At 41.2% G+C, this 18,383-nt stretch overlaps 1 protein-coding gene across 2 annotated transcripts in view; it reads left to right on the top strand.

The window, feature by feature from the left end:
- DNAJC10 (DnaJ heat shock protein family (Hsp40) member C10) overlaps window positions 1-4,662 on the top strand; it is a 33,837-nt gene extending 29,175 nt beyond the window's left edge. For both annotated transcript variants that reach the window (XM_063318097.1, XM_063318098.1), the window contains exons 22-24: window positions 1,304-1,423; window positions 2,989-3,102; window positions 4,278-4,662. In XM_063318097.1, coding sequence (XP_063174167.1) covers window positions 1,304-1,423; window positions 2,989-3,102; window positions 4,278-4,289 — 246 coding nt within the window. In that variant the 3' untranslated portion in view covers window positions 4,290-4,662. The remainder of the gene's footprint in view (window positions 1-1,303; window positions 1,424-2,988; window positions 3,103-4,277) is intronic.
- Window positions 4,663-18,383: the final 13,721 nt, after the last annotated feature.

The following is an 18,383-nucleotide window of genomic DNA, read 5'->3' as shown; positions in this document are numbered from 1 at the left end:
CTCTGAGCTTGGTGGTTTGCTTGCACTGATGAAGTTGCCTAGTTGGGTAATGAAACGTCTGCAAGCAAACCACCAAGCTCAGAGAGCACCAAGGACTTAAAATACAGTCTCTCAGAACTCAAAAGTTGGGAATGACTGCTGAAGCTGAACAATAAAAAGAAGTCTATATCAGAAATAGAAACTTTTGACAATATACTTCTCTGAGCATAGCTTTCTTCTGGAAGAAAATCCCCGATGAGCATCTGGAAAAGATGATGGCCAACTTCATTGGCTTGTTTAGTGTAGTGGTTAAGGTACTAGCCACAGTTCTTGTCCCACCTTAGGCATGAAAGCTGGCTGGGTGACTTTGAGCCAGCCAGTCTCTCTCAGTCAAATGCACCTCAAAGGTGGTGGTTGTGGGAAAATAGGAGGAGGAAGGAGTGTGTTATTTTCACCGCATTGAGTTACCGTATTTACTCGTAGATAAGCCAAGAATTTTAGGTGCTAAAATGGACCCCAAAATCAGGTTTGGCTTATCCATGGAAGGCACATTTTTCATGGTATTTTGGTTAAAAATTCAAGGCTTTGCTTATCTGCAGATAGGCATATCCACAAGTATATATGGTATATATAAAACGGGCAGGATAAAAAGATGGTGATGATTAAAGACCATGAGCAATGAGGAGGGATAGCTGGTGGGGCAGAGACTGCCTGAACCTGAACTTTGAAAATCAGTTTCAGTTGCACAAGCACATGAATGTGACTTTCTTACAGGAATTCACTGTATAATAGGTAGTTCAAAGGCCGCTTTCCCAGGATCTGCTCAATTGATTTATGTCCCTGTTAGTAATGCTAGAACTACTTTATCAGTCAGAACAAACAAATCCTCTTATGGCAGATCCTCAGACAAGGAATGTACTTTGTGTTTGGGCGGGATGGGGTTCTCTCCTTTCCTTGAAACAGCCTGAAAAGTTGAGAATGACTGAGCCAAGATCCATTGATTTCGAAGCCCTTGAGAACTGATTAGTTAGGAAATCAGTTGTTTGGGATGAGAGAAGCATTAACTGCTTAGAGTCATGAGACTGGGGTGTTATAAAAGCTTGAATGAATGAATGAATGAATGAATGAATGAATGAATGAATGAATGAATGAATGAATGAATGAATGAAAGAAAGGAAAGGAAAGGAAAGGAAAGGAAAGGAACACAGACAGACAGACAAGTTAACTCCTTTCACCTAATTGCTCAGTAGTAAAACCAATTGCTAAGCTAATGGGGACTTTAGCATACAGCTCTGTATCTTTTTTTCCTTTTTTTTTTTTAAAGACTGTTAAAGGAAAAGTGAAAGCTGGGAAAGTTGACTGCCAAGCCTATGCTCATACGTGTCAATCTGCTGGCATCAGAGCCTATCCCACTGTTAAATTTTATCCTTATCAAGGAACAAAGGTAAGCCATCTATATCATCAGTTGCAAGGAGTAGCTCGGATAATCTGTAGGGTTAACACCTATGTCACCTTGCCATAGTGACTGTTTTCTAAAACCCTGCAGAAATGCCACCTGGCAATGTAGACATGTGCGAGGTGCCCAGTTGTGTACCTTGATAGACCATGGTTTGCCAAGCTACAGGTATAGGAAGGGCATTTACAAGCTGTTTTCAGAAAACATATATATATATATATATATATATATATATATGGATTAATATTACTGAGGATCTGTTCCGAAATAGCTTTCCTGTGCTGTCTGAGAAATACATGTGATAAAATATATCTGCTCATATGCAGAACCCCACTCACTGATTATAAGCTCACCTTTAAAGTACTGTAAACCAGGAAGAAGTTGGCGGGGGGAGCTTTCTTCCTCCTGGCCTCTCAGTATTAAGCTGTCCCTTATTTAGGTGTGTCCCTTTATTCTGCCAAAGACAACAGTATCCATCCTACATATTCATTATCTACTTAAGCAACACCAAGTACTACTATTAAACTTAATAACAAGACAGTGAATAGAATTGACTTGCTATTGCAAAAAAGTATCCGATCACTAGGTATAATATCTTAATAACTGCTTGGCTGAATCTTTCATCCTAGTGTTAGTACAAGTAGTCCTTGTTTAGTGACCACAATTGGGACCAGCAACTTGGTCATTAAGTGAAGCAGTCATTAAGTGAAAAATCATGTGACACTGACTATTTTTTACAATTACGATTTTAGTTCAGCTTTGCTTTGCTTTGCAGCATCAGAAGGATACAGTGTCAAACAACCAGGTGAGCCCAAAGGGTGGGGAAGGTTTCCAAAACTCGACTCATGAGGAAGTTGGGTAAAAGGACAAATCTTATAGCCCCTTTTCCCCACTCCCCACCCTTTGGAATGCACACCCTGGCACTGGAATAGTTAGCAAGAAGAGAATTAATGTTTATATTTACATTCATTGGAGAGGAAGAGATTATAAGAGAGTGAGCAGGCACACAGTGGGGAATACACATTGAAAGGAATGCACTAGCACATGCTGTTTGCCTAGTGCACTCAAGGCTGCAAGCCACCAGTGGCTTAGGAGGCAGAAAAAGCCTTCACTGTGAAATTGATTAAGGTCTGGTCACTTTCAGGCATCAGGTGTGAGCTGGAGGATTCTAATCAACTAATTAAGGCCACAGAGCTGAGCTTGTTAATTTGCCCTTAGCACTTTTTTAGGAAGCTGCTAGTGAGAAAAGCAGCTCAGGAAGAGAGAGCTTGTTTAGGCAAGCTCTCTGCTCTGGTGGTGGGCTGGCGGGGAACAAGTCAGGCACAGGACAGTGTGTACTAACTGGCTGTAATGGCAAACATGTGACTGAGAGATGCTGTGAAGGTCATAAATGAGGGCATTGGTTGCAAAGTTATTTTTTCATCACCGTTGTAACTGAATGGTCGCTGTCTGAGGCAGTGACTAAATGAGGACTATCTGTAATTCCATTTGTTTCGTTGATGTGTTTATATTTAGAGCAGAAGTAATCATTCTTTCTTGCTCTGTTTTTAAAGAAAAATATTTTGGGAGAACAGATCGACAGCCATGATGCAAAAGTCATAGCTGAGCTACTGATAGAGAAAGTAGATGACTTTAAAAAAAAGAGAAAACAGTCTTCCAGAAAAAAGGTGGGCAATATTTTACAAGGTACTTTTTCATAAATGTACTTCAATGTTACTATCTTGTGCTGTTTGTATCCAGCAGTTTCTCTGAAATTGTTAGAGCTGCCACACTTGGGCTGCAAAAGATCAGGGTAATCACTAGATGATAGAGTTTTCTGAATTTTTTCAGGCTGGCTATGGTAGCAGTAGCATTTGTGGAAAGACTTTGTGCAGAACAGAGTATGCAGTTTTCACTGGACACCCAGTTTCCATCAGTCTGTCCATGAATATTAATGTGCTTGAAAAACCTGCTCCTGAAGGTTGAATAACTATCCTGAATATTTGATCAGATCAGTGAAATTTGGGTGTCCCGCCTTACTGGATAATCAGCTACTTCTACTTACCCCACCCTCATGTCCTCCAGATACGTTGGTCATTGTGACTGGAATCTGGGTAGCTGTAGTTTCAGTATGTGTAGACCAGGGTTTCTCAACCTTAGCAACTTTAAGACGTGGACTTCAACTTCCAAAATCCCCCAGCCAGCATGCTGGCTGGGGAATTCTGGGAGTTGAAGTCCACCCATCTTAAAGTTGCCAAGGTTGAGAAACCCTGGTCTAGAAGATTCCAGTTTGGAGAAGCTGCCAAAGAGCAAAGGCACTGTGTGATACAAGCCTGTAGAAATGCATCTTGTGAACAAAAAACCACATTACTTCCTGTGGCATCCTTCCATTTCATTTCATTTTTCAATTTTAACATTTCATTGTTGAGGCTGAATCATTTTAAATATTTGCAAATCAGGTGCAGTTGAGAAGGAAGGCTTTGAATGGGACTACTGATCAAGCAGGTATTAGTAAACAAAGTTCTGATACAGAAGTCCTCTGCAGTCACTGGGAGATCATTTTATGCTTTTCACATTGCAACTGGTAAAATAACACAATGGTATGTTGAGGAAAAAGAGTGAGTCATAAGGTGGTGTCCAGAGGAGGAATGGAACCCATGTTGAACAACTAGGAAATACTGAATACATTGTAACAGAAAGTTAATGAAAAGAAGAATTTTCCTCTGGTTGAGATGGAACACAGATGCTGTTTCTGTGGCAGGTAAGGCAGAAGAATCGTGAGTTTCCGAGACAATGAATGCAATGATTTTTCAGTATTTTACTAACTCAATCATGGTTTGTTCTTCCCTCTTCTGAAAACCAGGATGAACTCTGACTTATGAAGTGAATTCAGAACATAGTGAATCTGCAGCAGTGACATGATCGGATCATGTTCCTCAAGGAGAAAAGGAAATGCACTAAAATTCCTGGGCACGTAGGATCTTTGACAAACATTAAGGACCACGCTCTGAATCATCCAAAGTGTTGGTTTAGTAATAGAGACATCAACTCCGGCAGCCAGTGTGGTGCCCTAAGTGCATCTCAGGAAGGCTGTTATTCTATGATTATGGCCCTCACTTGATTGATAGTGGGGGGTTTTCTTTTTTCTTTCCACCTTCCCAGTCTTGCTCTAGAGAATCATCTTTTCTTGTGCTGAAAAAGAACCACAGTAAAATGGCAGGTGGATAGTCTTCTCTTCAATATAGAAAGACTAAGCAAATCTCTTGGTCTCTGAGGAAGAAAGACTGAACTTCTGTTTGGTAAATACTCTGGTAAATTCTGGTTGATGTGCTTTGTTGAGGATTCACTGGGCAAACTAAAGTTCTAGGAAAGATCAGTTCCCTTAACATTCGACCCTCGTTATATAGAGTATGAGTTATCCCAACCTCTAGACTATATTGAAGAGCACTCAGATCATCGTGAACAATTGCATGAAGATTTCAGTGCATGGCAGCTAAGAGAAAACTACACCTGTGTTGGTGGTGAGATACTGGTGGACTGTCTGATCCTTTTGGAACACCATCGTAAGTATTCAAAAAGCACTGCCATTGTCTCTAGTGGCATACAGTCAGATGAATTCAGCAGCTGGCAGTTCATGCAAAAGGTTGCAGTGTTGCAGGTTTGAAATAGTTCGGTTTTCCATCCTAGGCTAAAGAGTTTCCTTCTGCAGGTTGTAATAATAAATCTAAGAACATTAATAAATGGGCATTACCCCTCATGGTTTATCTCATGATTATTTGAAGCAACAGTGAGATATGTTGATGAAGATTCTAGGTCATCCAGGTGGAATTGTCTGTAGGTTGAGTCATGGCAACTGGATTTCTTTCTTTTTGGTAGAAACGTTTCACTGCTTGTCCAAGAAGAAGCTGCTTGGACAAACAGCAAAATGTTTCTACCAAAAAGAAAGAAATCTAGTTGCCATGACTCAACCTACAGACGACAGAGAGATAATATTGGCAAGGATTTTTCCATGGCTGCCTGAACCCTATTGGTTTCAGCAAAGCTGGCTTCCAGGTAAGCAAGTATAGAAGAACAGCTTAAGCTTTTCACATCAAAGGAGATACATGTTTTAAAAAACAAGCCTATAAAAAGATGTACTCTTGACTGGAAAATTCCACTCAGATATATCTTTTTCAGTCTGTGCCACAGCAGATTTGATCTATTTTTTAAAGCAGGATAGTCAAGCCAGCGTCTTGAGATGTGTATTCAGTGTGTTTTGATGCCAGCCTACTCCTATGTCTTAAGAAGCAGAATTTTAAAACATAAATGTATATTTCAAGTGCCTTCTGAACATTTACTGCTGGTTATAGTTACTTTTGTGAAGCTTGTGCTATTGGGAACTAACTTGAGATTTTCTCATTAGACTTTTGTTCAGGGATTGGGAACAGTGTCCTTGAAGCGTACCCATACAGTATAATTCTTTTCTGATGCCAAATCAAGCCCTACAAAAGTTGGACAAAATTTGGTTTGTTAATATCTGTATTTCACTTACACAGCCTTCACTTGCAACTCTCCTGCTGGTTACTTGAAAAAATTAATCTTTCTCTGCTTAAAAAATGGAGTGTGGTACTTAACAATATTGGCACAAGATCAGTGGCAGTATTGTTTTAAGATAAGGACACCACTTTTCACACTTGTACATTTTTTGATTATGTGCCATCAAGCTGAGGTCAATTATTGGAGACCATGTACTAATGGTTATTGACTTCATGTATGTGTAAGATTTATTCTGTGTATGGAAGGATTAGGAGGGACATACGTACTTCTGCAATCTGAAATGTCCATATTCAGATGTAAGCAGTGATAGTTAAGCTAGGAACACACATCTGTTATGAAATCCCCAGATGTGCTTCTTTCGAAGTTAAGCTTACAAACATTGCCAATGAGTAGAAAGCAAAACAAGAATATGATTTGATCCGTAATAGGATATAATAGATAAAATGGCTATAAATATTTTTTGTTCTGTCAGTTTCTCATATAGTCTATTTGGGATGCAGGATCCAGTAATGTAGAAAACCTTTTAAAATGTTCCCTTGCAGGAGGAGGGAGAGAAATCTGCCTGCCATTTACTTTTACACTCAAAATGGATGTGAATTATAAGACATTTCTGTATACCCAAGAAAGGGTTGTACTAACAAGGAAACCAGGACTTGGTTTATGTCTGGGTCTGGAAGATCTGTTAGGTTTGTATCTGCCTACCTTTGAGTCCCCTGATGGTACATTCTGGGCCAAAGATTCTACAGTGTAGGAAAACTCCTGTATTCTTGAATGATTATATATGTGGGCATACTTTCAGGTATTAGGACAGGAACAAGCACTTGAAGAAATTCAGAATAAATACTTGATTAACTGGGCTTGCATTTGAAAAGTAAGTCTGAGTGTAGGTGGTCTCAACTCATTTGTGAGATGGGCCCATGATTCGCTATTGGGAGTCATATATGGAAGTACAAAAGCTAAAACAGCTTGTCTGGGGGGAAATACGTACCTGTTCTTGGGTGTCTGTACTTCTGTGTGCTACAGAGAGGAGCTTTATAAATGTTTGGTGTTTTTCTGTTTTAAAACCAGTGGCAAAGCTTACAAATCATGAAAAAACACTTTGGCCCTTGGACCTGTTAAGCAGATCAGATACAGAGCTATACTGGAACTGACAAAAGTTCTTGTCTCATCACTCCATGATTGTATTGTAAACCAGAGTTTATAATAAATTAAATTGTAGTATGTCTGGATTCTGATATATAATCTTTCTGTTGGATTTTTTCCTGAACATTTGCTTAACTGTGTTGCTTCTTTCAGTACCAGTGTATCAGGATTTTTATTTTGTTTTTAAGAGTACTACACTGCCCCAGATTTCTGGACTAGTCAAACAGCAATTTTACATTATAAATAGTAACAACAACAACAACTGCTACACAGGCTTATGGCTGCAACCACTGTGTTGTGATCCCCCTCCCCCCATTTTACCTGGGGTAAGGCCCAGAGCAGCCTCTCCAGATGACCTACCAGGGCTGGCTCCCTAAGGAAACCCAGCACCATATTGAATCAGGCTCCGGGGTTTTCAAAACCCAGCACTTCGAACTGGGCCTGAAAGCCTACTGGCAACCAGTTCAGTGACTGAAGCATGGGGATTCCACGGCAGCATCTACCACCAACCATGGCTGCTGCATTCTGTTCCAGCTGTAACATCCAAGTTCTCTTCAAAGGAAGCCCCATGTAGTAGTCCAACTGGTCATCGGGGCATGAGGTCCTGTTGCCAGGGCCTTCTGGTCCAGCTATGCCGTAGCTGGCAAGCCAGCAGCCAGTGTAATTTCAGGCCTGTACCTGAGCTTAAAGCCTGACTGAAGTGGATCCAGATAGCTTGTTTGTTCTAGAACCTCTAGCTCAGAGGTTTTCATACTTTGCTAGGCTGCAGAATACGTTAGTTTAAGAAACAAAAAACCTGCCCAAAATCTCTGATCAAGAGGCAAAGCTCTAGTGATGGAAAACCAGCTGTGTTTGATCTATCTCTTTATCATCACCCTTAGTGTTTCATAGACCCACAGCAAGTTCTCATGGAGCACACTTTGAAACCATGATTGCCGACCAGCCTCTCAAGAAGCTTCCCTAAAATGGGGAGGTTGGAGCCTGAATGGAAATTGTCGAACATGGCTGGGTTGAAAGAGGACCTTTTGAAGAGGGCACACCACCACCTTCAAGGGTTGCAGCTTCTCGCCTTCCCTGAAAGTGACATTAATCACCTCCTGAATCCGAATGTGCCCCCTTAGTCATCTTAAGGAGCCAGAGGACCCTATTCACTTCCTCAGATTCCACCAGCCCAGAACTAAACAGACCTTTTTGTTCCATCAAAACATTTGAACACTTTAAACCAGTTTCGTGCACAGACCAGTTCATATATGGAACATTTTGAATACCCTTACTCATTTTTCTTGAAGTCTTACAAACTGTACCCAACACTCCAAACGTTTCATCATAAATTTTTGTATGAGCATTATATCAGCAGTTTTACTTTCAATTCCATCCCTCTTGAATCCAAGGATGGACTATGGGTTTTTTTGTAGCATCTCCAACATAAGGAAGCCTGGTTGATAAACCATCACAGCCCCAGTGACAAAATATCAATACAGTATTGCTTTTAAACTGTAGTAAAGTGTTATTGCCCATTAAATGTCCTTATGATGGACAGGTAATTGTTGGATGCAGTGATATATTTCAGTTTTGCTACCTGCCTGGGAAATACAAAAGAAGAACAATTATGTATCTTCCTCTACTGGGTGAATTAAGCAGGCCTGAAATGGATACCAGGTCTTTCACTTAGAAGAAGAGTGGTCAGCCCAGGCACCAGGGACACCTACATGGGCATCTGGAGGGTGGGGGGCGGGCAGGAAAGTCGTCATCTGCAAGATGGACAAGGCTTTGTGATCAGAGCTGCTCCTTTAGTGCATGTCACTTTGATGCTTTACAAAAGATGCAGCGCTTGAATCAAGCTGCCATCTTGCAGATTGTGACAGGTACCGCTCATGCCACTGGCAGATACCTCCCTCAGTGTCCCCAAGCTCCCTGCCCCACCTCCCTCTTTATTTTTTTCTTTTAAATATACTTTATTCAAAAAATGGGAAATCACATTTCAATTTGGCAGCCATTTCCAGTATTACCTTTACAAGAATGCCGCCAGATCTCAATTTAAGGGGGGAGGAGGGGTGGTTGTAGCCCAGAATTTTCTTTGGAAATGTGCTCAGAGAAGACACAAATAAAAGGGGGGGGGGACATTGGAGTACAGTATTTGGTACAAAGTATAGTATATAGTGAGAAACTGTATTTGTTTGCCTTCTGCTAAATAGGTGCTTCATCAGCCATTTTGTGAACAGTCCCTCCGCCAGCTCACAGCAGCTCTTTTTTAGAAAATCCACAGGATGCTCTCAGAAATGTGCTCATTGGCCTAAAGCAGTTGTGCTATAGCAGCATTAAATGGGTATCATGAATTCAAAATTCCCTGAAGAAGGTTTGATCCTTTTCCTAGAAATCAAAGAACTAACCAAAATGCTACCATTGTTCTTCCAAGGATTCTTTTCGATTCAGAGATCATCAGTCACGAAATCCAGGAAGGAAGACTGGTCACTTAGCATTTCAGCCGAATAAATAAAATATTTCTTTTGGTGCAAGAAGAAATGCTATTAGAAGCCAAATTCCTAAAGCAGTTTCAGCAGATGCAACGTTTAGATCAAGCGCCTGAGACAGCGTCCAGAAAAAATAGATACTGTACAGGAGAAAAGTTTATTATGTTTGCACAGCACGTTTTGTAATACTTTGCAAGGCGAAGTATGAACTAGTAGGCAAGGGCCCTGACACATTTCTCTGACGAATATTAGTAGTTTTTGATTCCTTATTGAAACTCCTGACTGCATTTGCACACTTGGACACAGTCTGCTGCTCCTGCCCCTGGGAATGACCAGCAGCCAGGGGAGGGGGCAGAAGCAGGTCTCTCCCTATTAAAAAGGAAGCAGCCATCTTGGCTGGCATCTAGACCTTAAGAGTTTGACACACACAAAAATTCACTGTGGCTCAACTGGGGTTAGAGACACTGGATAGGGTGCCGGCAGGCTTAGCCATCCCCGTTCCCTTTCCGTTCCACCTTCCCCCTGCGTAGGAATGAAAAGCAAAGCCAGATGCCTCCCCCCGCCCCCCCCCCGTTGTTTTAGGACCTTGTTCCTGCAAAAAGATTGAGCCTTGCATTACCTCTTTTTTCCAGGTTCACGTGACACAGCTGACCAGGGGGAAACAGTTTAAACCAAAACAAGCCTGAAGCTATTTGGGGAGGAAACTAATCCTCTCTTACCCTCCTGCTGACTCAGTTTTTGTGTTCAGTTGAAGTGTATTGTGCAAACCTATTAGCCTTGTCACATTCAGTGAAATCACATTATCCCTTGTAAGGGCAATAAAAGAGGTTTCTGGTAATGTTTAGGGGACCTGATTTTTGGGAGCAGAGGAGTGGAGCAGATATGAGCAGATATACGGACACACAAAGGGGTGAAGCTTTGCATAGCTGCAACTACCCCCCTGCCCCATGAACACTCTTGAATAGTAGTAAGCCATAATGAGTTTGCTTACCATGCTAAGTCAAAAACAAACCGCAGAATCATAGAGTTAAAAGGGACTGTAGAGGTCATCTAGCCCAACCTTCTGCTCAGGGCAGGATCCACTAGAAGCTCTCTGACAGGTAACCCATAAAAAGTAGAATTCTCACCCTCCCACTTTGCAGTGTAGAAATTATTTCCTCAAACTCCTTCACGTTCTCTTCTACAGTAATAAAGACACAAACTTGTGCCTGTAGCAGACATAGTTTTGAGTTCCCTTCAGGGGAGAAGGCAACACTGCACAGAGAAGGCAACACTGCACACCTTGCAGATCACAGCACTCAGGAGATTGCCCGTTAGCAGTTCCCCGTCAATAAGCACCAGCAAACTGCAGCCTTTCTCCCTCCTTGGCTCTTCCTCTTTCTTCTGCCTCTTGCAACACCCTTGCCAAACTCTTCTTTGGTCTCCTTGCTTACAAGGACAAGCTTGGTCCTTCATTATGATACAGGTGTCTGTTGTCTAAGACCACTGGTGGTAGAACCTTAAAATCCAGAATGTGGGGTTCAGGTAAGAATTGGTACATCTTGGGGTACCCATATAACACCCCTGCTTTGAGAGCTGCACTGATCATCAGATGGTTTCTGGCTTCAGTCAAGGTGCTGGTTGTCACCTTAAAAACCCTTCATGTTTCAGACCCTGGATATACCTGGGCGTACCTTCTCCCATTGACATCTCCCTGTCTGATTGGATCTCACAGGGCAGGCTCTTCATGTACCCCCTCGGTCAGAGGGCCTTTTCTGTTGTTCTCCCTGTCCTCTGGAATAGTATCTCTCCAGATCTTTAGATGGCCTTTCCTTCTGATCTTCAGAAAATTGGTGAACCCTAGATTATTTCACCAAGCCTTGGGGGCATGACTGTCCCTCTGGAGGAACAAGTATTTTAATAATGGGTGGTGCTTTTTTATGTTTGATTCCTGGTGCATACAATTGTTTATGTTGTACCTTTCTCATTTTAGTTTTTAATTTGTTTTAATCCAAATTACAAATTGGGGAAGTTGTATGCCAATCAGAGTTGGTTGATTGGAGTGACCTATAAGCCCTGCAAATAAATAAGAAACCAATCAGTCTAAGCAGCAGTGTCCACAGTGGGCACAAAGGGGGTCAGAGTGATCCAAGCATCATCATGGTGTTGCAATGCAAGCCCTACCATTTCTACATGTGCCATGATATCACACACGTGTGCAAAGGGGCAGAGCTTGTGATGCAACACTGCTTTTGCCAAAGTAAGAGTGTGGATGTTGCTGGAACCAACATAAAGGCCCTGTATTGTCTGAGGGGGGTTAAATAGGTAAAGTATCTGTCTGGTTGGCAAAGAGTAAATCTCAACTGACAGTCACAGTCAAAAATTCTTTTATGCTTTGTAAAGTTTTTTCAAACTCCAACTAAAATAAGACATTAAGTGAAAACTGTATGAAGCCAGTTTAGATTTTAGATTGCTATGCCAGTTGAACTAATAATTATTTGGCAAGGAGAGAAGTGTCAGATCATATTTATTTAGTATGACAGGTAAACTGGGTCATTGTCAGTTTTAAAGCCCTAAGATATGTAATACAGCCAGTATGGTACAGTGGTTAAGGGACCAGGCTAGAAACTGGGAGGCTGTGAGTTCGAGTCGTGCCTTAGGCACAAAGCCAGCTGGCGACCTTGGGCCAGTCACTCTCTCTCAGCCCTAGGAAGGAGGCAATGGCAAACCACATCCAAAATCTTGCCAAGAAACCTGCAGGGCCTTGTCCAGGCAGTCACCAGGACTCAAAAACTGACTTGAAGGCAAAACTGTGTGTGTGTGTGTGTGTGTGCACGCATGCATGAAATGTACGTAAGAATGATACTGCTCCAAGCAGTTATATACATTTAAAATCCTGAACCCAATGTTGCATTAGCATATAGTGTTTCAAAAAAATAAAGAGTTGATGATGACAATACTTTCTCTTTGCTATTTCCAAGGTTGGTTCTTTATCTTGATAACTGTCAAGACTATCGACATGCAGCCTTCCCTTGCTTTTTGCCAGCATTATATTCTCCAAAAACCTCACATAAAGCAAATTTGGATAATGCAAGACACTGAACCAGTGGAAAAAAATGGGGTTGCAAAGTATGGTGTCAAATTTTGCAACCCAAATGCATTGACAGATAGGCTCATAAATTTTTAGAGCCTTATGCTTAAGCATTAAAAGGGACGCGGTGGCGCTGCGGGTTAAACCGCTGAGCTGCCGATCGGAAGGTCGGCGGTTCGAAACCGCGCGGCGGGGTGAGCTCCCGTTGCTCGTCCCAGCTCCTGCTTACCTAGCAGTTCGAAAACATGCAAATGTGAGTAGATCAATAGGTACCGCTTCGGCGGGAAGGTAACGGCGTTCCGAGTCGTCATGCTGGCCACATGACCCGGAAGTGTCTATGACAACGCCGGCTCCAAGGCTTAGAAACGGAGATGAGCACCGCCCCCTAGAGTCGGATTCGACTGGACTTTACGTCAAGGGAAACCTTTACCTTTACTATGCTTAAGCATTACATTATTCAAACAAGTTTTCTTCCTTGTTGCGTGTCCTATATAAAATGAAAACATTTTCTCCACCTTTTCTCCAGCTGGATTTCTAACATGAGTGGTTACCATGACAGACAAAGGGGTGAAGTGCATTCCAGCACTACAGATTTTATTAGCATCCTTTATTATGTTGTGCACAAAAGGTTCACCCAGGTTAAATGCTGGTCTTAAGGCTGAGGATACTTCCCCATCTTCAGCACAATGAAATAGGTCCAACTTTTGTTTCTAGTGTTCGGGGTTGGACCATTGATGGCCATTTTGACACCACAGTAATTTTCAGGTTCAGAAGTCAATGGGAGACTAGACACAACTAGAACAACTGCCTAACATGATGGTAAATGTGTGACTGAGGGCAGAATAGGGTTTTGAGGGGAAACGGTCTTGGCATGTTTCTAGTCCTCTGGTGCAAATTGACTGTGCTGGCACAGATCGCATAATAGTGATTTCTCTTTTGTCTAAAGCAAATTCTGGGATGAAAATGATCAGTCACATAAGAGTGAATGTGCAAGAAGCAAGGGAAACCCATGTTCACACAACACAGGGAATTCAGCTATTCTCTCCCCCAGTGAATTGACTCACCTTAGTATGTCAGCAGCACATAATCTTGGAGGAGGCTCTGGAGCACATGGTGTATTTTCCCACACCCTTTAAACGCCCTCCCAATCATCACAAAGGAAGGCAGGAGATTGTCATTTCCCTGCACATTTCCAGCCATTTTCTTTAACGAAGGTGATCAGAAGAACCTTCCAGCTCTGACTGGTTACTCTCTCTCCTCAGCATTCTAAGATTGGCTCCTGGCTGGTGAATTTAGTTACACTGTTCTGGGATTGGGATAAAATAATGTAAGGTCAGAAAATAATATAAGATTGAATGTTGGATTTTTATTGGCAGGATTCCAGTTGAGTGGCTTTTGTTTGGAGCCTGGCTTTTCAGAACAGCTTTAGATCGTGTAATCCTACAGTTAATTTACCAACAGGAAGGAATTAAAGAAAGGGTCTGTTCGGCTAAATTTAAACCTTCCAGGATAATGGACTGGATCAATTAACTCAGTTTTGGAATTCACATCTCGTGGTGAACCCTCACATAACCCAGGTAAGCATGTTATGAGAATGAGGCACAACCTGGTGTCCTCCAGCTGTTTTGGCTTCTAATATATTCCTCAGTTAGCATGGTCAGTGGCAAGGGATTATGGGAGCTACAGTTCAAAATATCAGGAGATTTGAGGTTGCCTATTGCTGGTCCAGAACCTAAGTCTAGCTGATGAGTTGCTAAGCTGCCTTTGTATCCTCCAGCAGCTGGGGCAGACAAAAGTGTTTTTTCCAAAGACGTGCAAAATGCTGAGGTATGTTCTCCTAGAATGCTGCCCCTCAGTCACCCCTGGTTCTCTTCCATCTTTTGAACCCACTCCAAAAGACTGTTCCACAAACATTGTACCACCATTTGGCAGACACTATCACAGCTGGAGCTCCAAACTGACAACTGGGATTATTAGTGCCAAGCTAGTTTTGACACCCAGCTTTGAGAGCAAAGTAATATCTCAACATCTGGTGTTTTGATGTCTGGTTTGGTTTCCAGTCTGTCTGTGCAAAAGAAAACAAACTCACAGCTGAACAACTACTTGACATTATCCCAAAGGACTGTAACTTGTTACTGAATAGAAGGTTCGCCATTCTGGTTAGAACTAAACAGTCAAGACCTAGTTTCCCTCTCAGGACAAATAACACCATTTTGGGGAGGGGGAAGGGATTTTATTGAAGAAAAAATGCCATGGGAGAATGTTCAAATCTTCTTTGCCATCCTAAGCTCATATTACAGTCCTAATTCTAATCACCTGCTCCCATGGCTTCTATTTTCCTTTTTAAAACATTGCCAACATGTAAATGCAATTATACATTTAATACATTGTTTAGTTTCAACTTTTGAAGGATGTTTGTTTTCAGGATCTATTGTCCTTCACAACTGATTTTCTCCTTTTCCTCTCCATTAAAAGGTATTTTCATATTTTAATAACCATTTTAATCTTTTTTTCAGCAAAATTTTATTAGGATTAAGAACAAGAATGCTGATAAATCCCTGGATTTGGTGATCATATTTTGACAAGCAGACCACCAAAAATTTATTAGGAAATAATATTATATAGATTCTCATAAAACCTCTCCAGAGGGAGCATCTTTATAGTTGAAAATATTTGAGATAGATATAACTTGAAACAGGGCAAGGATAGGAGAAGTAACATCTATGCAGTAAAGAGTGAAAAGAGATTGCAGAGTAGTTAACTGATTTCTAAGATCTTGCTAAAATACAAACAAATAAAGAGAGAGGCACATACTATAGCACAACTTTGGAGAAATCTTTAGAATTTACAAAAAATACTTCTTTATTATGGACTCTCAGTAAAGATTAAAACTGTTCCAGTATGTTCCAGATATAACCTAAAGCACTGAACATATTCAGCTTAATCAGGATGTCCCATTACAATGTAAGTCGATATCTTAAATGCTCTTGAAGCCAGTCAATCCTACTCATGCCATGTTAGATACATTTTACCACAATTAAGGTGATTTCTATATGGTTTTAAGTTACCTTTGGGAAGGGGAGCAATTAGAGGCAGCTGGTTGCACTTCACCTTCCCCTGCGCCTGGCAGCTGCTTGGCTGGCTCAGCTTCAGGCAAGTCTTTCCTTAGTAGAAAGGCTGGAGGTGATGTCCAGCTTATGGCCAGTTTCTGTCTCTTCTCAGGCTTGGCTTCTTTCAAACAAGAGCCTGCAGCAACTGTGATGGACTTATCAAAGGAGGAAAAGACTCTGAGGCTAAAGTAAGAAGGTATTTTCATCCATTGTTCAGTAGATGCGTAGGATAGATCCAGTAGAGGACCTAAGGTGGGAATTTGGGCCAAAATGAAGATCTCTGTTACATGGGAGCCCATAGGTTCCCCCAAAGAGTGGTAGGGATGGGAACAACAACAGAGAGGCCCAGCACATAAGCTCACAATGAAACATCCTTTCCTGCTTGATTTACAACTCTATAATTCTACAAGTAAAACCTTGATTTCTCAGATCCCCCCATGTAATGGACACTGGATACAACAGACCAAATTGCCACCTGAATATCCCCAATGAAATTAGAGACAAGACTGTTTCCTATGAAGTAGTCCAGACAAGGCAGTTAAATGTATGTTAATTTTACAACATCTGCAGTGATTTATGTTATTTGTTTAATGACATCATTACAAAAATAAGGCAAATTGGATAATTCATGGCTATTTGCATCATCCGTGTGATTAAGTTATTACATAGATGATGCAAATTGACACAAATGATGTCAATTATCATGATGAGATCCTTTCAAATTTAATGGATCTTCTGGAGTAATGGATTACCTCCAAAATGATCTGTGAATGAGGTTTCATTGTCATTTGATAGAGGACAAGCAATTAGGCATTTACAAGGTTACAGATGCTCATGATATTATTTCTGCTGGAAAAATAAGTCATCTTTCCCTATAATAAAATGATGCTTATCCTCAAGGCAGCAAAAATTAATTCAGTGTTATTCCTTTGGCCATAATAATATTATGATTTGATTAGCTTAAACTGTAAACATTCATGTGTTTATATATTCTCATTTCTCTGGCTTGTTTTTATTTTATTTGCATATGTGCATACGTGTTTTGCTTTAACATATAAAAGATGTTGTAGAGCATAGAAAATAGGAGTTGGGAGGAGGTTTCAAATGGCATTACAGAGGGGGTCTCTGTACCATTATTAAGTCCTGAATTTGGGGGAAGTCTGCTTCCCCAATGGAGGCAGCGATTGCCCCCTCTGGACTTCAACTCCTCTAGCAGGTCCTTCACAGGAAAAAGTGACTTCATAATAAAGATCTCAAATCAGTTTACTGCATGGGCTGGGAAAACTAGCCATATCAATCAAGGTGAGATATAAACATGAATAATACATTTCTCTAATGCTTTTGTATAATATGCTTAAATTAACAAGGATTTATCAGTTAACCCAATGGTGTGCCCAACATGCTAGGTTCAAATGTGGTTTGCTACTCTGGCTAACTGTCTTGTCTAAACACAGTCCTTGAATTGCTTTTCATGCTTAATTATTCTTTTCAATGACCCTTCATTTGTCCTTTGACTGGAGCAAAGAAAGTGAGGCTGAGAAAGAGTCATTCTCCTGAAGCTTCCAACTGAGATCATCCTGGGAAGAGGATGAGCTCATACAAGCTCATAATCCTGATCAGTATATAACCATTAGACTGTTGGGCAGACATATTTCCCCTAGTGTTGTGCAGATAGGGAGGTTGCATGTTTCTGTAGTCATCCCTGTTCTGATTACCCTTCAGAGCAGCCAATCCTGTGTAAGTGGAGCAAAGGGGATCACCCAGCCATCTGTAATGCTGGCAACAGGAGAATCGGGGTAGTATGTGTACATAAAGCCAAAAGTCTACTTTTTGAGGTACAAACGGGATAGATCACTGTGTATTATTCTATGGCTCTGACAGGAGCAAGAATCAGAACAAAAACGTGAGGGGGATGATAGCCCTAAGCTTCTGCAAGACTAGAGGTCTCTTCTTTTTGCCAGTCTCAGGGGCATTGTGTAACAATTCCAGTTTTCCTTCTTAATGGATTTTCTCTGGCAAGAGAAAAGATGGAAGAAGAGGTGGACATGAAGGGAGGATTACTAAAGGCAGCCAGCATAACAGTCTGTAAATAAAGCGGAGATATTGCACAATAGCCCTGTCCAGAAATACTCTTACAGTCCAGACTGCAGCTTCAGGATACCCATCAGAGGGAAACAAGTTCCGATCCAGCAGGGCTCATCACATAATCTGTGTAGGTCTGTGAAATGCAGATGCTGTGGAACTCCATCCATGCATTCTTCAAGGAAGTGGCAAACTCTACTATTAATGCAGTACATTTTTATTTTGCTAAAATGGATTCATGAGTATTGCCATTAGAATCCACATGTTAGCAACTGCACAGCAATAAAATCATTTGGTCATCTTGTTGTCTTGTAACTGCACTCACCTAGGACATATATGGCACAGATAGTAGAAGACAGTTCTAGCCATGTCAAAATCTGACAGTCTCACAGATGTAGCATCCTAACACTCAGCGTCTGCTCAAATCAACTATAGGCCAATATTTTTGAAATAAATGTGCTTGAAAGCAGTAGACCATATTCCAAATACACTTAATATCCAGGTGCTATGGCTTATGAGGCGATGCGTATAAGAACTTCCAAGCTTGTGGTAAATCC

The sequence above is a fragment of the Candoia aspera genome, chromosome 1 (genome assembly GCF_035149785.1).
Source record: "Candoia aspera isolate rCanAsp1 chromosome 1, rCanAsp1.hap2, whole genome shotgun sequence".
Lineage (NCBI taxonomy): Eukaryota > Metazoa > Chordata > Lepidosauria > Squamata > Boidae > Candoia > Candoia aspera.
The sequence above is the reverse complement of the archived record's forward strand: the minus strand, read 5'-3'. Positions and strand labels throughout refer to the sequence as shown.